At 36.8% G+C, this 19,478-nt stretch overlaps 1 protein-coding gene across 6 annotated transcripts in view; it reads right to left on the reverse strand.

Annotated features, from left to right (window-relative positions):
• Window positions 1–19,478, reverse strand: part of ARFIP1 (ADP ribosylation factor interacting protein 1) — a 104,027-nt gene that overhangs the window by 20,179 nt on the left and 64,370 nt on the right. For all 6 annotated transcript variants that reach the window (XM_032855508.1, XM_032855512.1, XM_032855507.1 and 3 more), the window contains 2 exons: window positions 14,007–14,164; window positions 7,428–7,602 (listed from right to left, as the gene is read on the reverse strand). In XM_032855508.1, coding sequence (XP_032711399.1) covers window positions 7,428–7,602; window positions 14,007–14,164 — 333 coding nt within the window. The remainder of the gene's footprint in view (window positions 1–7,427; window positions 7,603–14,006; window positions 14,165–19,478) is intronic.

The following is a 19,478-nucleotide window of genomic DNA, read 5'->3' on the forward strand; positions in this document are numbered from 1 at the left end:
GTGAGAGAGATCACAAATAGAGAGGCGGGGCGGGGAGCTGGGGAAGCAGGCCCCCTGCTTAGCAGAGAGACTGATGCGGGGCTCAATCCCAGGACCCTGAGATCATGATCTGAGCCAAAGGCAGAGCCACCTATGCTTTGTGGAATCTTTTGATACATTCAGGTTTTTCTCCTCTAATGCCATTTATAGCCCTGAAATGAGATTTACACTCCCAAGCTGAATTATAGTTATCTTACAGGAAATATTAATCTTAAATTATTTTTTCATATTTTATGTGATTCTAAGCCATATAAAAAGTTGTTTTAAAAAAATAAACATGAATTGTTCACACTGATGTGCATATTTTTTCTCTAATTTTTTGCTTCCTCTTTCCATGCAACAGTATACACTGCAGATAATAGCAGCATTTCTTTTCTTTTTTTTTAAGATTCTATTTATTTATTTGACAGAGAGAGAGAGAGAGATCACCAGCAGGCAGAGAGGCAGGCAGAGAGAAGAGGGAGAAGCAGGCTCCCCGCTGAGCAGAGAGCCCTATGTGGGGCTTGATCCCAGGACCTTGAGATCATGACCTGAGCCAAAGGCAGAAGCTTAACCCACTGAGCCACCCAGGCAGTGAAAAAGCAGCATTTCTGAGAGAGTATATTTTGCCCTCACTAAAGCAAAGAATTCAGTAATCAGGATTTGCCCTTCTATCCTGTCGTGGCCGACTCTCATTTTCTTGCATCTCTTTCTCTTCCCTGCAGTGTGCCTCTAATTCTGGGAAGAAATGCAAACACACATTTGCTAAAATAACTACTATATATTTAAAATCATTGCTAGGCATCACGAGGGCCATAAAAGGAGGCATGGTACCTTTCTCACAAAGTCTACAAAACACCAGAAATGTCTATTTTCTTCTCTTTACTAAAATAGTCTCTATTTTGTTTTGAACCATGAAAGGAACAATAAAAGGTAAATAAACTGCCTTAAGTCACAAAATAGCTCATGTTACATTACTCAAAGGTGTGGAAAAGGAGAAAGAATGATGAAAAGAGAAACATTAGAAGAGCCTAATTAACTTTGTTTTTACTGCCACGCAACTCAAATGTCGTTTAGTAAAACAAGGAAGAGAATATCAGAGATTAATAAGAGTTGTTTAGGTTAAAGCTAAACATAATGTATCTTAGCAGTGGGTGGATAAAGTACGGATTTCACATAATAGAAGAATTCAAGTTTCTCCATTAAGAGTAAGTTACACATGAGAGATATGTGCACTATCAGCACAAACACAGGAATATGTGTATTTTATACACCTATTTCCTCTGTTTTGCCAGAGATAAGGAAGTTTAGACTAAGGACATATAACAGATCGATTTTCTAAAATATAGCTAAGACGTGACCTTTCAATTCTTCTCAAAAAAAAAAAAAATCTTTTTTAAAGTTCTAAGAATGAAACAAACATTCTCACAATGTTTGGCTATGAAAATTTATTACAACAGTCACTGGAATGGTTCTTAGTCCTTTACTCAGTGATTATTTGCTTTTACTTTATGCACCATTTTAGCTGTTTGGTTATCTGGCCTCTCATTTTAGAAAAGAAATGTTGCTATGGGAAGAACACTCCAAAAGCCATGAAATGAGAACCCAAAGAAAGTTTCCTCCCCGCCAAAAGCTGTAAAAACAGCTTTAAAAAAAAAAAAAAAGCAGTATCCTTCAGGACATTATCAAATTACAAAGGCTAGCACACTCAATGAAGTTTCAAATAACTTATGTTCTTAAAAATTCAATACACAATATTTAAGAAATAGGAAGAGTATATTATATTATGTTAAAATCCAAATGCTAAGTAGGTTATCTGACAACTATGTATAAAGGAGATATTAAGGTACAAATTCAGTTATAGTTCAACAAAAGAAGAGAAAAACAAGATTTGAGGCATTTAACACTGCCAAGAAAGCAAACAGGGATGACAGTTTCTAGGCCTAAAGGCTTGCTTTTTCCTCCCTTTGTTAGAGCTATTAAAAATAAAAGGGTAAAAAGGCTGCTTAACAATAAAAATAAAAGTTTTCTTATGAATCTAAGTCTTCATCCAAATTAGAGCTACTGATTGCTTAAAGTGACAGAGATCAGTATTATCTCTACAGTTTTGAAGAGTTAAATAAGATAAAAAGAACAGGGTTTCTTTGATTATATTTTAGACACTGCTGAATACAGGGTTCAAAGTGAAACTCAGGTACTGACAACTGTGGAAAGCTGAAAACAAAGACTATCTCTAGACTCTCTAAGAACATAAATCCTTGAGAATAAAGGCAGATTTAAAACATTTTTATAGTAAAAAACGTCAAAAGAAGATATGACAGGGGCGCCTGGGTGGCTCAGTGGGTTAAAGCCTCTGCCTTCTGCTCAGGTCATGATCCCAGGGTCCTGGGATCGAGCCCCGCTTCGGGCTCTCTGCTCAGCGGGGAGCCTGCTTCCTCCTCTCTCTCTCTCTCTCTCTGCCTACTTGTGGTCTCTGTTAAATAAATAAATAAAATCTTAAAAAAAAAAAAAGATAGGACAATGTTATTCTCAAAAGGCAATGATTTCCAAACCTTTATCTCTGAGGCCTTGACCCTGCGCATCCAAACTCCACTCACATCATTAACTTCCTACCAACTATTTCCATGTGCATATTTTGTCATCGTCTCAAACTAAATACCAGGTTAAATGGAACAAATACCCGTTCTTCACCCCTCACAACCTTCCAGCCAAACTAGCTTCCTCTGTTGATTTCCAACCCCTGCCACGTAGCCTTGAAATCACTGTATTCTTTCCTTTCTGCTGCTACTGCAATAACCATAGGTCAGACTCTTCAACATTTCATTTGGCTAAGAAATTCTTCCCTGGTTTGCTTCTACTATCTTTCTGCCTTTAAGCTATAGTGCCCGAAGAATGTTAAGTCATATATTTTTTCTGTTACTCCTAACTTTACAAATTCTTTCTTTCTTTTTTTAAAGATTTTATTTATTTGTTTGACAGAGAGAGAGAAAGCGAGCGAGCGCACAGAGGGAGCAGGAGAGAGACAGAGAGAAGCAGGCTCCCCGAGCAAAGAACCTGACGCGGGGGCTCAATCCCAGGACCAGGGTTCATGACCTGAACCGAAGGCAGATACTTAATCAACTGAGCCATCCAGACGCCCCCTAACTTCACAAATTCTCTAATGCCAACTAGATAAAGTTGGTTATGAGAGGCATCTGACAGATACTACAACTTTATAAACCTGGCTGGTCCCTCATTGCTCAGTATGCATCCTTTTTGAGGCTATAATTCAATCTTTATGGGATCAAGGCTCAATATAATGTGGCTTTCAATTACCTTTCTGATTCTCTCTTCCTTTAAAGCATGTCAAGGTTATGTCCCATAATGGTAGTCTACTTCTCTGCTAAACACGAACGTTCCTCTATTTGCACATGGGGGCCACTGCCCTTGCCAAGCAAGTTTCCTCCCACTTCTCTTAGGCCCGTCCTCCTGATCTTTCAAGGCTAGGCTGAATCCTGTCTCTTAAAGATTTCCTTGAAGATTTGAACCTTTATGGTTAATTCATTACTTTTACTACTGAGAAACTATTGCTTAACTAATGCTAAATGATATAAATTTAGTATTTTAAATTAATATGCTGAAATAAGTAACAGTTCATGTCTCCTGCCACATCTTTTCTTATGTTAATTTCTGCTCATATCAGCAAACATGACACAAAGTAGGCAGGATACAGGTTAAGTTTAAAAGCCACCAGGGGAAGGTGTGAAGGTGATAACTTCTAGAAACAAGCCCATCCTATGCTTTTGTAACTCCCTAGATCATGAATTTTATCTTCCTTCTTCTTTATCCCTTCACCTAGCAAAGAGCCTGGCACACAGTAGGAATCCTACAAATAATGGTGAATGGTACTTTACACTTTACAGAGGACAGTCTGTCTTTTCACTCAGCTAACACAAGGCATGATTTACGTTCATTTTCCAGAGGAAAATACAGAGGCTTGGAGACTCGTCCAAGATCATGAAGTAAGCAGGAGGCAAGAGTGGGTCTGGAACTCAGGTTTTCACATTATTAATCTGGAATTTTTTACAAAGGACACAGTCCACCTTGCCTATTCATTAGCCTACGATGCTCTGCTCTAGGGCACAGCAGAGCCCAGCACAGCGTAAAACAAGTGAGGCCAAGCAAGGGCAGAGAAGTACACAATTTCTTTTCTACCTGCCGCCTCTGTACCTCCTTTCTATTTCTCACATTAGCACAATAGCTATTTTCCAGATACAACACACGGCTACTTTAGGCAGTAATGCACTAGATGGAGACAGGCCCCAAATCATTTATTCAGTCTATCTTCCACAGCTCAAATACTAACTTTGATGTTCCTAGAATCTAGAACTTCTCCTAGAGCCTAGGTATGTCAACTCTTCCCGATAAATGAGAAATGACTTTAGAGTGGACAGATCAGGGAGACCAAGGTTCAAAAGATCAGAAGTGAAGGGCATATATGAACACAGAAGGTGATGTAAAACGAATTCACTCATCTGTGAGATATGGATGACAAGCACATCTGATTCATAAAAATGTAAACCTCAAAAGGACAGAGATTTTGTCTTTTTTGTTCACTGACACATTCCCAGTATACAAAGTATTCGCTACTATTTACTGGAAGAATTAAAGTAGGAAGATTGTTAAAAGGATTAGGTGAAAGAATGTATGTAAAATGCATAGTAACTGACAAATAAGAAGTGTCTTCCCTGATTCACGTCTACATCTGGGTGTCTGGGTGTCTCCTAAGTCTCAAAAGTAGTTATAGTAAGTAAGACAAGTAGCAATCACATGACCATTGTTTATTTATCCTTGTGTAAATTTTCCTATTTTTATTTATGCTGGCAAGGACTAATAAAGCATTGTTTGCTTTAGGATACTGATTCTTTTAACATTACTTTCTCTTTTTTTGGCGGGGAGCGGGCAGAGGTGAGTGAGAGAGAATTTAAGCAGACTCCACACTCAGTGTGGAGCGTGACCTGGAGCTCAATCTCGTGAGATCATGACCTGAACTGAAATCAAGAGCCGGACACTTAACCAACTAAGCTACCCAGGCACCCCAATTTCTTTCCCTTTTTATAAAGGCAACACAACCAACTAAAATATAGAAATAAATACAAAAAACAAAAATTACCCATAATCTTATTATCCCCAGAATAGTACACAATACCATTAGATTCCAAAAGAACACAATTACCATTTTATAGATTTCCTAAAATCAATTTCTCTATTTTTTTTTTAAAGATTTTATTTATTTATTTGTGAGAGAGAGAGACTGAGAGAGTGAGCACAGGCAGGCAAAGGCAGAGTGAGGAGTAGGCTCCCTTGCTGAGCAAGGAGCCCGATGTGGGACTCGATCCCAGGACGCTGGAATCATGACCTGAGCTGAAGGCAGCTGCTTAACCAACTGAGCCACCCAGGCGTCCCTCAATTTCTCTATTTGAAGAGGTTCTGAATGCCCAAATTAGATGAATTCCTTTGTTTCCTTTCAAATTAGCTTTGGAGAAAGCCTCTCAAATGCTAGCTAGCATACTTCACTTAGCCCTATCCTGTATAGTGCTGATCTATTATAGGGGAATATATAAAAAATATTTTTATATTTAAAATATATATCTACATTTAAGTATTGATATATTCCTATCTATTAAAATGCTAAGCCATGTAACTGATCTCTCTCTCTCTACATATGTATCTATAGAGAGAAACATCTACACAGATATATATGAATGGACTAAAAGGAATGTTACATTATATGCTCGGCTACTGCATGCTGGAAGACTGCATTCTTACAGGAATAATGCTGGGCAATTTGTCTGATCTGCTAAGGTTTCTTTTACTGCCATGGTAATGGTTTTTGGGAAATACTTTTTACCCACTGTAGTGAAAAAAAGTAAGTGGTAGTGCAGGACTTGGTAGATCCCTGAGGAAATGTAGTACTCTGCAGCTTTTATGGTAGCCAGAAGAGTTTCTAAAAAAAATGTTAAGGAAAACAAGAGGATATCAACAGACAATAACAAGTGAAGAATAATTTTAAGAGGGTACCTAAAGGAAGTAGATCTGAAGACCTACTGTGACATCGGAGGATATGAAAAGCACGAAAATACCACTAATGCAGTAGAAAGATCCCATCTCCACAGGACTAAACCACTCCACCTACTCTTATGCTATGCCACTGTTGAGTCTCCTGTTTCCAGAATTGTAACCCCCGTCACAGAACTCAGTATGTATGTCATGTTAAAAACATTAAACACAGGGGCATCTGGGTGGCTCAGTTGGTTTGGCGTCAGACTCTTGATTTCAAAGATCTCAGGGTTCTGAGATCGAGCCTTGGTTCAGGCTCCACACTCAGCGGGGAGTCTGCCTGAGATTCTCTCTCTTGTTCTCTCCTTCCCCACTGGGCTCCAGAGCATGCGTGCTCTCTCTCTCTCAAAAAAATAAATCTTAAAAAAAAAGTTAAACACAGGAAGCTGTCCTTTACTTAAACTAAAACTCAGGAGCCTGTTATTGTATGAATTTGTCTCCAAGTGAAGCCTACAGCAGGTCCATCTCAGTTTTTACTGTTCTAGTCATACAAAAATAATGTGGAAAATTGATTTCTTGGCTTGTTTTTTCTAGGTTATGCTAACTATAGCTCATAGCTGGACCCTTTAGTCATTCCTCATTTACCAGTTACTAGGAAGAATGTTCTTTCCTTTCTGAAACCTGTACCTATAATTAATAAAAAGGTCTCAAAATATTCAAAGCACAATTTATCACTATGTAACTTTTTATTTTATTATTTATTTTTTAATTTTCAGATTTTACTTTTAAGATTTTATTTATTTATTTGACACAGAGAGAGAGCACACAAGTAGGCAGAGCAGCAGGCAGAGGGAGAGAGAAGTAGGATCCTCGCCAAGCAAGGAGCCCGATGTGGGACTCAATCCCAGGACGCTGGGATCATGACCTGAGCCGAAGGCAGCCGCTTAGCCGACTGAGCCACCCAGGCGTCCCCAGATTTTACTTTTTTAAAGTAATCTCTACAACCAGCACAGGCTCAAACTCAACAGCCCTGAGATCAAGAGTCTGATGCCACCAACTGAACCAACTGAACCATCCAGGTGCCCCAAAACAACTCCAATCTGAAGGTCAATGGTTGAACATCAAATTTTTGCCAACTGTTACATGTGAAAGACTGGAACAGTAGGGATGATGATCATTTCTATGACAGAAAGGTAAATATATTTTTTGTTCTTCTAAAAACTCAAACACTGATTACAGCTGGAATTCCATTGTGCAACTGTAATGAAAGAGAGCTAACAGAAACAAAAAACTTTCTATTTATCTCTCTTTGGGGTGACATTATTTTAAGTCCATAAAAATTTATCTCAGAAGGTAAAGACTGAATTTACCTTATTTTCTTCTAGAAATTTCAACTTGATAGAAACATCATTACGCATTTTATCATATTTTTCCTTATGTGCTTGGAACAGATGTTGTGACTGCTCAATCTTTGGCAGAGTGTTGGCATCACGTGGTCCAAGATTCAGTTCTTCCAAATCAGTGCGATATGCATCATATTCAATCCTGGAAAGAACAGAGTAAGTGAAGCATATTATAAAAATGGAGTGAAATAAGTTTAGGAGGTAAGCTGGATGTACATGACAGTCTCATATGCTACATTAATAGATAATTCTCATATATATGTTACATCTTATACTTTTAAAATCATGTATTTCTTTAATACAAAGAGCTATTAATACAAGCATGGGGGGAGCTCCTTACTAATCTCATTAACTATTCTTCCCAAAGTACAGTATTAATTGACAAATAGAATTTTCAAAATTCAAAAACCAGTTTAAAAAAACAGATGTCAAAACCTAATGCTAACAAGATCAAGTGACCTATCTCACATGGGAACTGGTTAAAACCAATAAGGCAAAGCATATGAAGATAGCAGACTTTACGATGACATACTTGAACTGGTAAAAAGGAAGTTACACTGAGGGTCAGCAGCCCTGACAGTATAGTCTAGCCAGCAAGGCACAACAGAAATATAATGCACATCTGTAACTTAAAATTTTCTAGCAGTCACATTAAAGTAACAAAAACTATTTCACCTTTTATTTATTTATTTGACAGAAGAGAGAAAGTACAAGCAGGGAGAGTGGCAGGCAGAGGGAGAGGAAGAAGCAGGCTCCCCGCTGAGCAGGGAGACTGACACAGGACTCCATCACAGGGCACTGAGATCATGACCTGAGCCGAAGTCGGACTCCTAATGGACTGACTCTTTTAAAGAATATTTTATTTTATTCAGGGTATCTACAGTATTATTTACTGTATTATTACAGTATTACAGTATTAGTTGCAGTGGCAACATGTAATCAATGTAAAAAGGTTGTTAACGAACTATTTTACTTTTGGGGGGAGTAGTAATGAAGTCTCTGAAGTCCACCATATATAATACACATCTATCACATGTCAATTTAGGCTAACTGCATTTCAAGGGCTCAACACACATGTAACTAGTGGCTACCATACAGGACAGAGCAACTCTGGATGGATTTCCATAACATTAGTATTTAGAACCTAACAATGACATCTATAACAGAGCACTTAACACCTTGTGCTCCTTTTGATGCTTACTCCCTAATATTCTCCTGCCACTAAAACAGGTACCTCCCACCACTCCTCTGAGATCACACTGCACTTCATATTGTCTCTATCACAGCACCTATGTAAGCACACTACTACCTTGTTTATTAAACGGTGACTTATCTGGGAGTCTCTACTATTCAGTTCTCAATTAAGATCAATGTGACCTCTGATTTAGTAAAAATCAGCATCACAAAGCTTATGCCCTAGCACCAGAGCCCTTTATTCAATATCTAGATTATAATCTATATCTCTTAATCTGGCAATAAAGAATATTTTAAAGATGTATTTATTTATTTTAGAGAGAGAGAGAACATGTGCACATGAGGTGGGGGGGAAAAGCAGAGGGAGAGAAATGCGAGTAAACTCTTGGCTGGGTATGGAGCCCAATGCAGGGCTAGATCTCACAAACCTGAGGAACATGGCCTAAGCTGAAAAAAGAGTCGGACACTCAACTGACTGAACCATCCAGGCGCCATTTAAGAATATTTTATTTTATTTTTTAAAGAGTATTTATTTATTTATTTGAGAGAAAGGGAGAGTAAGAGAGCACAAGCAGGGGGAGAAGCAGACTCCCTGCTGAGCAGGGAGCCCGATGCGGGGCTCGAACCCAGGACTAGGAGATCATGACCTGAGCAGAAGGCGGACCCTTAAACTGACTGAGCCATCCAGGTATCCCCTTTAAAAATATTTTAAACAACATAAACTATATTTCAATGTGACTTGAGAATTTATTTTTACCTGTACTGGATTTAACAAACTTGATCTTTTAGGGCGAAAAGAGAATCATTCATTCACCAATACATTGATTCATTCAACAAGTATTAAGTGAGCCCCTTCTATGTTCCAGGCACTGTTAGAAACCAGAGCTATAAAGATGAACAGATAAAGTTTATCTCTAAGAAACTTGGAGTCTAGAGGGAGAGAAGGTCTTAAACAACTACAACAAAATGAGATAATGGTAACTGCCATGAGTGAGGGAGAATAAGGTACAGTGAAAATCAAGAGGAAGAACTCCTTACTTAGGTATCTCAGAACAGAATTAAAACACTAAAATCAAATTTTAAAGGATGGTAAAAGCTTCTGAGGTAGACTGTGGCAGGGAAACAGAGCAATCCAGGAAGAGAAAAGCATGAAAAAAGCAAAGATTTGTAAGATACCATGATACATCTGGGAAGTAATTCTGTATGTCATAACCTGAAGTTGGAACATGATAGTGGAAGCATTAAAAGCAGACAAGTAGGCAAGATGGGATCGGATTTAATCTGGTAAGTCAAGTGATGTGATGGGAAGCCATTTAAGAATTCTGATCTAGAAAGTGACATGTTCTACTTGTTCAAAATGGAAAGCCGGCTCTATAGTAAGACATGGAAGATGGACTGGAGTAGATTAAGAAGCAGAAACAAGGAAACCAATTAGAAGACCATGGGCAAAGAGAATGAGTCACAGAATCAAGACAATGACAGTGGGGCAAAGAAGGAAAGATAGATATTGAGGATTCAGGAGGCAAGACTGACTTGGTAATGATAACAAGTAAGTTAAACTCCATGAGTTCTCCAGCCAAACTGAATGACCACTCTGACCTTCGCTGGTTCTAATGTCTTGAGCTAGAAATAATTCTTTCTGCTTCAGTTTTTCATCTATAAATGAGAATAACAATCTCCACAAAAAATATAGAGTGCTGAGGATTCCTAGTAATAACTAGGTTTTTTAGAGTGCTCATTATAATGGCCAAATTAGAAGAGGGCTAGCCAGACGTAAATATACTAAAAACAATAAAAAATAAAAGAAAAAAAGTAGGACAAAAATAAATAGTGATATATGGTGATTTAATGTGAAGACAAATATCCTTCATCAGCCCTGGAGCATATTTCTAAATAATAAGATTAATATAAACATAATCAAAGTCATAATACTGACCTGATATCCCTTAATTTTTACATCCAGAGTTTGTAGATGGTAGCAAAGAAAAACTTCCCATAAGAGCTTCTCTAACAGTGCTCACTGCCACCAGGAAGAGAAGCACACTAAATTTTCAAAATGCAACTCTTCAAGGTTGCCAGTCTGAACTGAATCCATATCAATAAAGTTAATGAGAGTTGGTTACTTTATGGCTTATGTAAAACTTCTAGAGAAACAGGTGTCCACATCTGAAAAGTCTTGACCACAATTGACTCACTTGTTGGTGCTGCTGTGGAGAAGTGTTGAATGTGCTGTTACAAGATTTTCTAAACATGGAGCACCAGAGGGCTAGGAACTACTTGTACACAATGCGTAATAGGGAGCTTTAAAAGGCCACCTGGACATCTGCCTAAATTGCCACTTTCTGTGCTGATCAAATAGCTGACCCATACTCTAAAAAGTCAGTAAATTCTGGTTCTGACAGAGAAGAAAATTCAGCTACTGAGAAACTTTTAATCTGGGGTTCTTTTTAAATGTTATCCCTCTGCAGGCAATATTTTAGTATTACGACTAGTGAATTCCTCAGTTACTTCAATAAACAGTACAGGAAAGTCAAACCCAAGCTAAGATTAATGAATAAAATCACATTGTAATTTCAATTTAAAAAAATGAATTATGGGGTGAGGTCATTATTGTTGTTAGTTTTTAAACTACACACAGAGGTTGTTAAAGATTTCCTGATAACTACCAAGCTACCAAGGACATATAACCTGATTTATACCTCTGTTCGAAAGTCTCACATAAACCTATATATTAGACAGATTAAAATTTTTTAAAAATATTTTGTTTATTTATTTGAGAGAGAGGAAGAGAATAAGAGAGGGAATCTTAAGCAGACTCGCTCTGAGAACGGAGCTTGATATGGGGCTCAATCTCACAATCCCCAGATCATGACTTGAGCCCAAATCAAGATCAGGCACTGAGCCCCTAGATTGAGATCTTTTATCACACCGTACTTTAAGTCAGGTATCTCAATATAAGATGTGAAAATTAATATTATTAAAGATTTTAAGTAATCTCTATACCCAGTGTAGGGCTTGAACACACAACCCTGAGAACCCGAGTCACATTACTGAGCCAGCCAGGTGTATCATAATTTTTTAAGTAGATACGAAAATTTGAGATAAATCCAGTTCAAGTTCGAAACTGAATGATCAAAAGTGAAAGGTAGAAAGCCAATGGGCTCTCATTTTGGCTTTGAAATTGGCTCCAACTGAGCAAACCTTTTAACCTCCAGAGGCTTATTTTTCTTCTCTACAAATGAAAAAAATGACTCATACTGTTGACTTATCTAATGAATTTTTATTATGGGTTAATATTTGGAAAGCAATTTTTTTAAGGTAAACTATACGCCCGACACAGGGCTTGAACTTACAACCCCAAGATCAAGAGTCACATACTCTACCAACTAAGCCAGCCAGTCAGTTGCCCAGTAATATGGGTTAATATTTTTAAAAGCACCTTAGAAATGATGGCCAAAAAGAAAGATATTATATGCTAAAATAAAATGTTCTTTAAAACATACTAATCAAAAATATATTTTAGGTACTAGAAATATTTTCAGAATAGGTGGACAATTACAAAGTATAGAAACAGAAACTAAATTCAAGTAATTCTTGACTAGGTGGTGGTGGGGGTAGTTTGGGAACAAAAGAATTTTCATCTTCAAAACCCATAAATATGAAAACAATCTGAAAGACTGGAAAATAATAATGCTTAAAAGAAAGAGATAAAAGAAAAGAGTACTTATTATTTACAAATTAGGATGTCACGAATAAGGAACAGATTTGGAAAAGAACCAAATAAAATTTATAAAAATAAAAGATACACAGATTATTCTTTTGAAAAATACAGACAATGTCCATGAAGAGATTTTAAATAGAGATGAGAACCAATTACTAAGAGTGTTAGTAAAGGGATTCCTACTAAAGGGTATCTTCCTGAGAAATTCCTTCAGGGTTACTGAGGGAAAGCCTACTTTGATGGATTCCTTCTGTTTATTTTTTTCCACCTTCTGATTTTAGTACTGTGTTGGTAAATAATTCAAACAATACAGAAAAGTAAAAAAACAAGTCTAAAGCCTAAACAGCGCACACAGCCCCATCTCCACACCCTTCTCCTACAAAGTAGCCACAGCTATTTATCTTGATCTTCATTTCCAAGTCATTAAGAACTACATGTGAATGCTAAAATTATAAACACAGGATAACAGAGAACCATCCCTTCTTGTGAAAAGATTAAAAGTTAACTTTCCAAGGGTTTTTGGGCTTTTACTTATGTGAAGCTTAAGGTAATACATACTTAAGAAGAAGCACTCAAAAACTAGATGAGTTTAGAGTTTTCATAGCCATTTTCTCGTATCATTACACTAGGTTAAGGGGCCAAAACATAAAGTTATACTTCTAAAAGGTATAGTCTGTACTTATTTTTAAACTATGCTATAAAAAATATAACAGAAATAAGGATTTCAAGTACTGAGAGGAAAAAAAAGTAAATCAGAATAGAATGAATGGGAGAAAAATTGGGCCTGGAATCAAAAGTTGGAAATGCTATTGCTGATCTGCTGAAATGTACTAGCTTACCTAACAGGATGGTTATGAGATAGAGAAATTAATGATGAGTGTATGTGTGTGTGTGTGTGTGTGTGTGTGTGTGTATGTGTGTATATAAAATGTATGAAAACACTGCATTATAAACAGCTATGAGTATATAGAAAGGTAAACTATGAAAGAGTTTGAAGCTGATTATAACCTAGATAAGTGGAAGGCTAGGATGTTGGCATCCACAACATAAACAAAACCATGGAAGCAGAAATGAGCTTGTGTACTGAAGAGAGTGAAACTGTGAGTCTGGCTATTGCAGTGCTTCTGCTGGGAAGCAGCAGTAATAAGACTGAAGAGAAGCTTAAGGCCACATTATAGAGGGCATCTAGTAACTAGTAGAACACAAGGCCTTATCCTTTTCTAATGAAGCTGGAACTAGGAGATCCTCTACCTCCCTATTCTCTAACAGGCAGGGGTGGGCCCATGACCAGGGATCAGTGAGACACTCTCTAGGCAATAAAGCAAATATTCAGGGGTCTTTTGGAAATGACTTATGGTAGCTGTGGCAACATCAAGTACCAGAGGAGGTACCCAGCTTTGGGGTCCTAATTAGATTCTTCTGACACATTATCTTGATTTTGATTCCTGCTTATTTCTAGAATCTGTTTGCCTGCCTTTTCTCTTTAGTTTTATGGGCTATCCTACAACCTTCTACTGTATTCTTTTTCTGCCCATATTAGCCAGAGTTGATTCCTAGCATATGCAACTTAAAACCTTCACCGAATTATGTACCATCTGCAAAGAGACAATATAATGAAAATTTATACCTACCTGGCACTTTCATATTGTTTCACAGTCATTAATGTATCTTCAATTGTTTTATTCACCAAAGTGTTCACACTGGCAATGAAAAAATTAATGGCTCCAAGAAGAGTCTCTCCATTTTTAGCCAGTAGCTTCTGGGTATCTGCGTTATAGCCAAATTCTTCCTAAAACAAAAAAATCACCTTAACGTACCCACTTATTAGTGAATGTGACCAAAAAAAAAAAAAAAAAAAAAAAAAATCTCAAATATATCATTAATGGGAAAATATTTGATTTAGAAAATATTTAAAATATTAGAAGTTTTCTTCTAACTTCTATAGAAGTTTTCTTCTTTTAATGTTTAAATAAGCAAATCTAAATCATAGCTAGCTATATAATTACCAAAAAAGTTCAGTAAACCAAAATTGTCATCAGCTCAAATGTATAGCAAGAATTAAACAATTTTAAAAAATTAAACTACTTTGTACTAGAAAGAATATTTTCATTTCCATGTTTTGTTTTTACTATACTGTAAGCACAGATGTTAATAAGAAAAATATAGCAGATTATTAATCAGAGAAACTGTAACTTTCACAACCAAATTAGGTTAACAATTGACTAAAACTTTCAGACATAAGACAGATTGCAATTTTTGTGTTTTGACATAATCTCCTTGGTGTATAAATATTAACAATGCACATTTCTTTGTGAACTCAGTGACTAGTTGACTCCCAAGCTCAGGTCTATGTAAGTGCACAGCTGGGGAAGGATCACTCAACACCAGTTCAAGTTCATTTGCTCTGAATAAACTGAGTCTTGGCCTACAAAATGTTACATGTGACTCTTTCAGAAATGGTAAGTACTAACTCTAAACTTCCAGTAGTGAAAGACTGGAAAGCTTTAACATTATCAGGATGCATCTGAACAAATAAAAGATTTGATCATAGCTTATTGTAGAATGTATCATTCAATTTGATAATTCTGAAGTTTGTTATGAAATACTTCTTAATTTCAGATGGTAAAAATGTAACATGAAATGAAATCTTAGGAAATGCAAGTTTAATGCTAGTGCTATAGATACAATTTCTAGGTGATAAAATATCCAATATAAGTAAATAGCAGGAAAGTAAAATAATCTTTATTGTGTAGCATTTTCCATTTAAGAGATGTCCATGTAACTCTCTCTCTCTTTTTTTAAAGATTTATGTATTTGAGGGGTGCCTGGGTGGCTCAGTCAGTTGAGTGTCTGCCTTCAGCTCGGGTCATGATTCCAAATCCTGGGATCAGGCTCCCTGCATCAGGCTCCCTGCTCAGCAGGAGTCTGCTTCTCCTTCTCCCTCTGCCCCTCCCCCCTACACTACACTCTCTTTTGCTCGTTCTCTCTCAAATAAATATACAATCTTTAAAAAAAACAAAGAAGATTTATGTATTTGAGAGAGAGTGTGCATGCGTGTACAAGTCTGGTGAGGGGCAGAGGGAGAAGGGGAGAGAGAATGTCAAGCCGACTACGTGCTGAGCACGGAGCCTGGCCTGAGGCTTCATCCCAGGACCCTGATCATGAACTGAGCTAATATCAAGAGCTGGTCGCTCAACCAACTAAGTAACCCAGGTGCCCCAACACTGTTCACTTCTAAAAATTTTAAATATCCACAATTTCACATTATTAACACTGAAAATGCCACAAGTCCTAATTAGCCATAGGGAGAATGCAACCTAGAAGGCTAATCTTTTAATAAAAAACAACAACAAAAAAACCCCCTGTAACATAGTAAGATGAAATAGCAGCAGACTGAAAAGCTATGTAGCAGAATTTGGAATACTATATTTACAATGAAAAAAGCAAACAGGAAGATTAAACTGCCACTGTTCTGTTTCATGGATGTAAATCCCACTTGTACTTCTGTGAAAAAAATATAAAACTTAAGATTTTAATGTATTAATTTAAACTTAACTGGCTAGAATAAAAAAGCTTTTATTTTTTATAGTAAGTTACAAGAGATATATTAAGTAAAAGATATAAAACTGGGACACTAGAAAGAAATGAATATACATATGTAAATGCATTATAAGAAACACGAATAAATATGCTTTTTTGGCACTGAAAATAAATAAAACAGGATTCATAAACTTCATTTAGTTGATAAGTTGTTTCAGTATTTTCGGCTGGACAGGGACATTTTATACATTATAAACTGCCTTAGCAATTACAAATAAACTAAATACAAAGTAATTAAAGGGTTTATACATTAAGTACAGGGCTTTGGTTCTAATCTGCCACTAAACAGGGAAGGCCAATACAATTCCTTAATCTTAATACTTGCTTGATTTATATAGAGGGAGAAAAGTCTCAAAACATTTGAATTTTTTTTCTCTTTAGCTGCTCCTACCTCATTTACAACATTTACCAGATGTAAATGACCACTATTTCCCCTTAAATGTATACAGTAGGAGCAAATAACAGAAACATCTGACTAGATCTAAAACATCCAGTTTTAGTACTATAAATTATTACTTAATTAATAACAAGTGGGTTAATTTAAATACAGAGCAAAAACTGATAATTGACAATAATATGGGCTATGTGAACTTTTCTTATCTTGATGTAGATGTTACTTTCTAGATTGAGAAAAGACAATTTTTTTTTTTAAATGGAGAGTTGGTTTTATTTATTTATTTAAGTTAACTTAAAGTTAAGTTCTGTAGACAAAGAACCAACAGGATATGTAGATATACAGAGAGATGTATTTTAAGAGATTGGTTCATAGGATTTTAGAGTCTTGGTATATGTAAAACCTGTGGAATAGGTTGGCAGACTGGAGAGACTCAAGGAAGAGTTGCAGCTTAAGTGCAAAGGCAGTCTGTTAGCAGAATGCCTTGTTGCTCCAGGGAATTCAGTCTTTGTTCTGTTAAGGTCTTCAGTTGATTGGATGAAGCCCATTGCTATTGTGGAGGGCAGTCTGCTTTACTCACACTCCGATTTAAATATTAATCTCCTTCAAAAAAAAAAAAACACACCTTCACTGAAATATCCAGAATAACGTTTGACCAAAATCTGGACATCATGGCCTAGTCAAGTTGGCATGTAAAATTAATCATCACGGGTATTTTTATCTAGTTAGTCATAGCTCATGTCTATCTAGTAGACATGAGCCCATCATGCAACATTTTTCTTTTTTTTTTTTAAAGATTTTGTGTATTCATTTATTAGAGAGCACACATGAGAGCACACACATGCACACATGAGTGGAGGGAGGGACGGAGGGAGAGGAACAAGCAGACTCCATATTCACTGCAGAGCCTGACTTGGGGTTTGATCCCATGACCCTGAGATCATGACTTGAGCCAAAATCAAGAGTCAGACACTTAACCAACTGAGCCACCCAGGTGCCCCCATGCAACATTTTTCACTAAGAATTTAGACTATCCTATTTTGCTAAAAAGACATACTATATTCTTTTATGATGACTTATGTACCAAAATACACTTCATGTAATTTGCTAGTGAATAAATGCTAAAGGCAAATGTGTATGCAGATGTGATTTGAAGGAAATAAATAATGTAAGAAATAGAAAATTTATTGGATTGGACATTCTCATCAGTGTTTATAAATATAAAAATAATGGTAAGCTAGAACCTGTTGGGGACTGTTTGAAATTTGGAATCAGTATTTATAGGATGGCTATTTTTTAATCAGGATATTCCAGAGAATCAAAACCAATATGAGATATGTACATAATACACACACACTTATTTTAAGGAATTGACTCCCACGGATGTGGGACTTGGCAAGCCTGAACTATGAACGGTAGGTCAGTAGTCTACAAACCGAGGCCAGATTTCTAATGTTCCAGTGTTAAGGAAGAATTCTTCTAAGAAACCTTCAGCCTTTTTGCTCTGAAGGTCTTCAGCTGATTGAATGAAGTCCACCCACATTCTGGAGGATAATCTCTTTAAAGTCAACTTCAAATCATACATTCTGGAGGTTAATCTCTTTAAAGTCAACTTTAAGTCATATCTGTAATGTTTGTTAGTGCAAATTTTAATCATATCTACAAAATCTGTATCTTTATAGCAACATCTAGATTGGTATTTGACCAAACAACTGGCCACGTTAGTCTAATCAAGTTGACACATAAAATTAACCATCACAGTCTACTCTTTTTAGCAGCACTTATACACATATCCTTAAACCATACTTAATCTCCATCCAAATAAAGGCAATAGCGAAGTCTTAGGTTCACCTAACATGACATGACTGTCCTGCATGCTACCAAAGACAGACTAGCCATTTCCCCAGAAACAGGTGCAGAGTCCTTGAGTGACATTTACTTTTTCCCTTTGTATCCTATACTTTTTCCCTTGGTCTCCTCTAAGTTAAGTACTATGATGTAAAGTTAATAGTATATCTTATGTTGTATGCTAAGGGGATAAGAGAGGGAAGAAAACAAAGTTATTTGCTTTATACATACACATATTGATAACAAAATAAATATTTGTAACAATTATAGTCTTCATTTCTACAGATGGTCACAGAGTCTTAGCTTCTTCTACTACCCATTCCATATTTTATTGGCTCTCAGCTAACACCTCAGCCTGTCAGTTCGTTGCCTTGTAGGGTGACACAAACCTTTATTCCTGAAGCATCCAGGCAATTAGTCCTGGCTGAAATGGGTTGTTGTCATTTTTCACTGACATTAATCACAGGGCATGGTGAAGGTAGGAGTACTAGGAGATACCCTAAGAGGTTGCCTACATTCTAGGTATACTCTTGTAGCAGTCCAGTTTCCTTTCTGTTGGTCATCAGGCTCAATCACACAAGCCAGCAAAGTAACTCTTCCTTGCCTATTGATTTCTTTTTGAGAAAAAGTTGATAGCGCAGTGATGAAGAGCTGGTGTCCACTTTCTCCTACCTTATGACATACTAACAGACTCATTGACAATACTTAGCACAGGTATGGCACATAGAGGCACTGAATAAAATATGGTTATGATAGCTCTTTTGGGATTGTGGCATTGGGAGTTGAAAAAAAAAATTAAACGTTAGTTCAGTTCTTTCATTTTCTAGAGAAAAAACCAGTATCCAGCAGAAGAAAAAGCAAATCTCCTGAACCTTTCTTGAATGCCTATAATCTGTCAGAAACTTTAAGCAAGTTATCTCATTACACTTCCTGTCAAACTTGTAAGAGAATTATCTTCATATTATTACTAAGAAATTGACATATGAAGAATTTAACAAAACTGGTAAATCCAGTCAGTAGCAGAATCAAAATGTGAACTGCCAAACTCTTTGAATCCTCAAATTTTTACCATTTTATCACAAGCCTCTGACTCCCAGTTCTGTTAAAGCATGGCACTTTACCTCATTAAATTGTCTTTTCTCGGGGCACCTGGGTGGCTCAGTGGGTTAAAACCTCTGCCTTCAGCTCAGGTCATGATCCCAAGGTCCTGGGATCGAGCCCCACATCAGGCTCTCTCCTCAGCGGGGAACCTGCTTCCCCC

This window comes from Lontra canadensis, unplaced genomic scaffold, assembly GCF_010015895.1.
Source record: "Lontra canadensis isolate GAN:19392208 unplaced genomic scaffold, GSC_riverotter_1.0 scaffold10, whole genome shotgun sequence".
NCBI lineage: Eukaryota > Metazoa > Chordata > Mammalia > Carnivora > Mustelidae > Lontra > Lontra canadensis.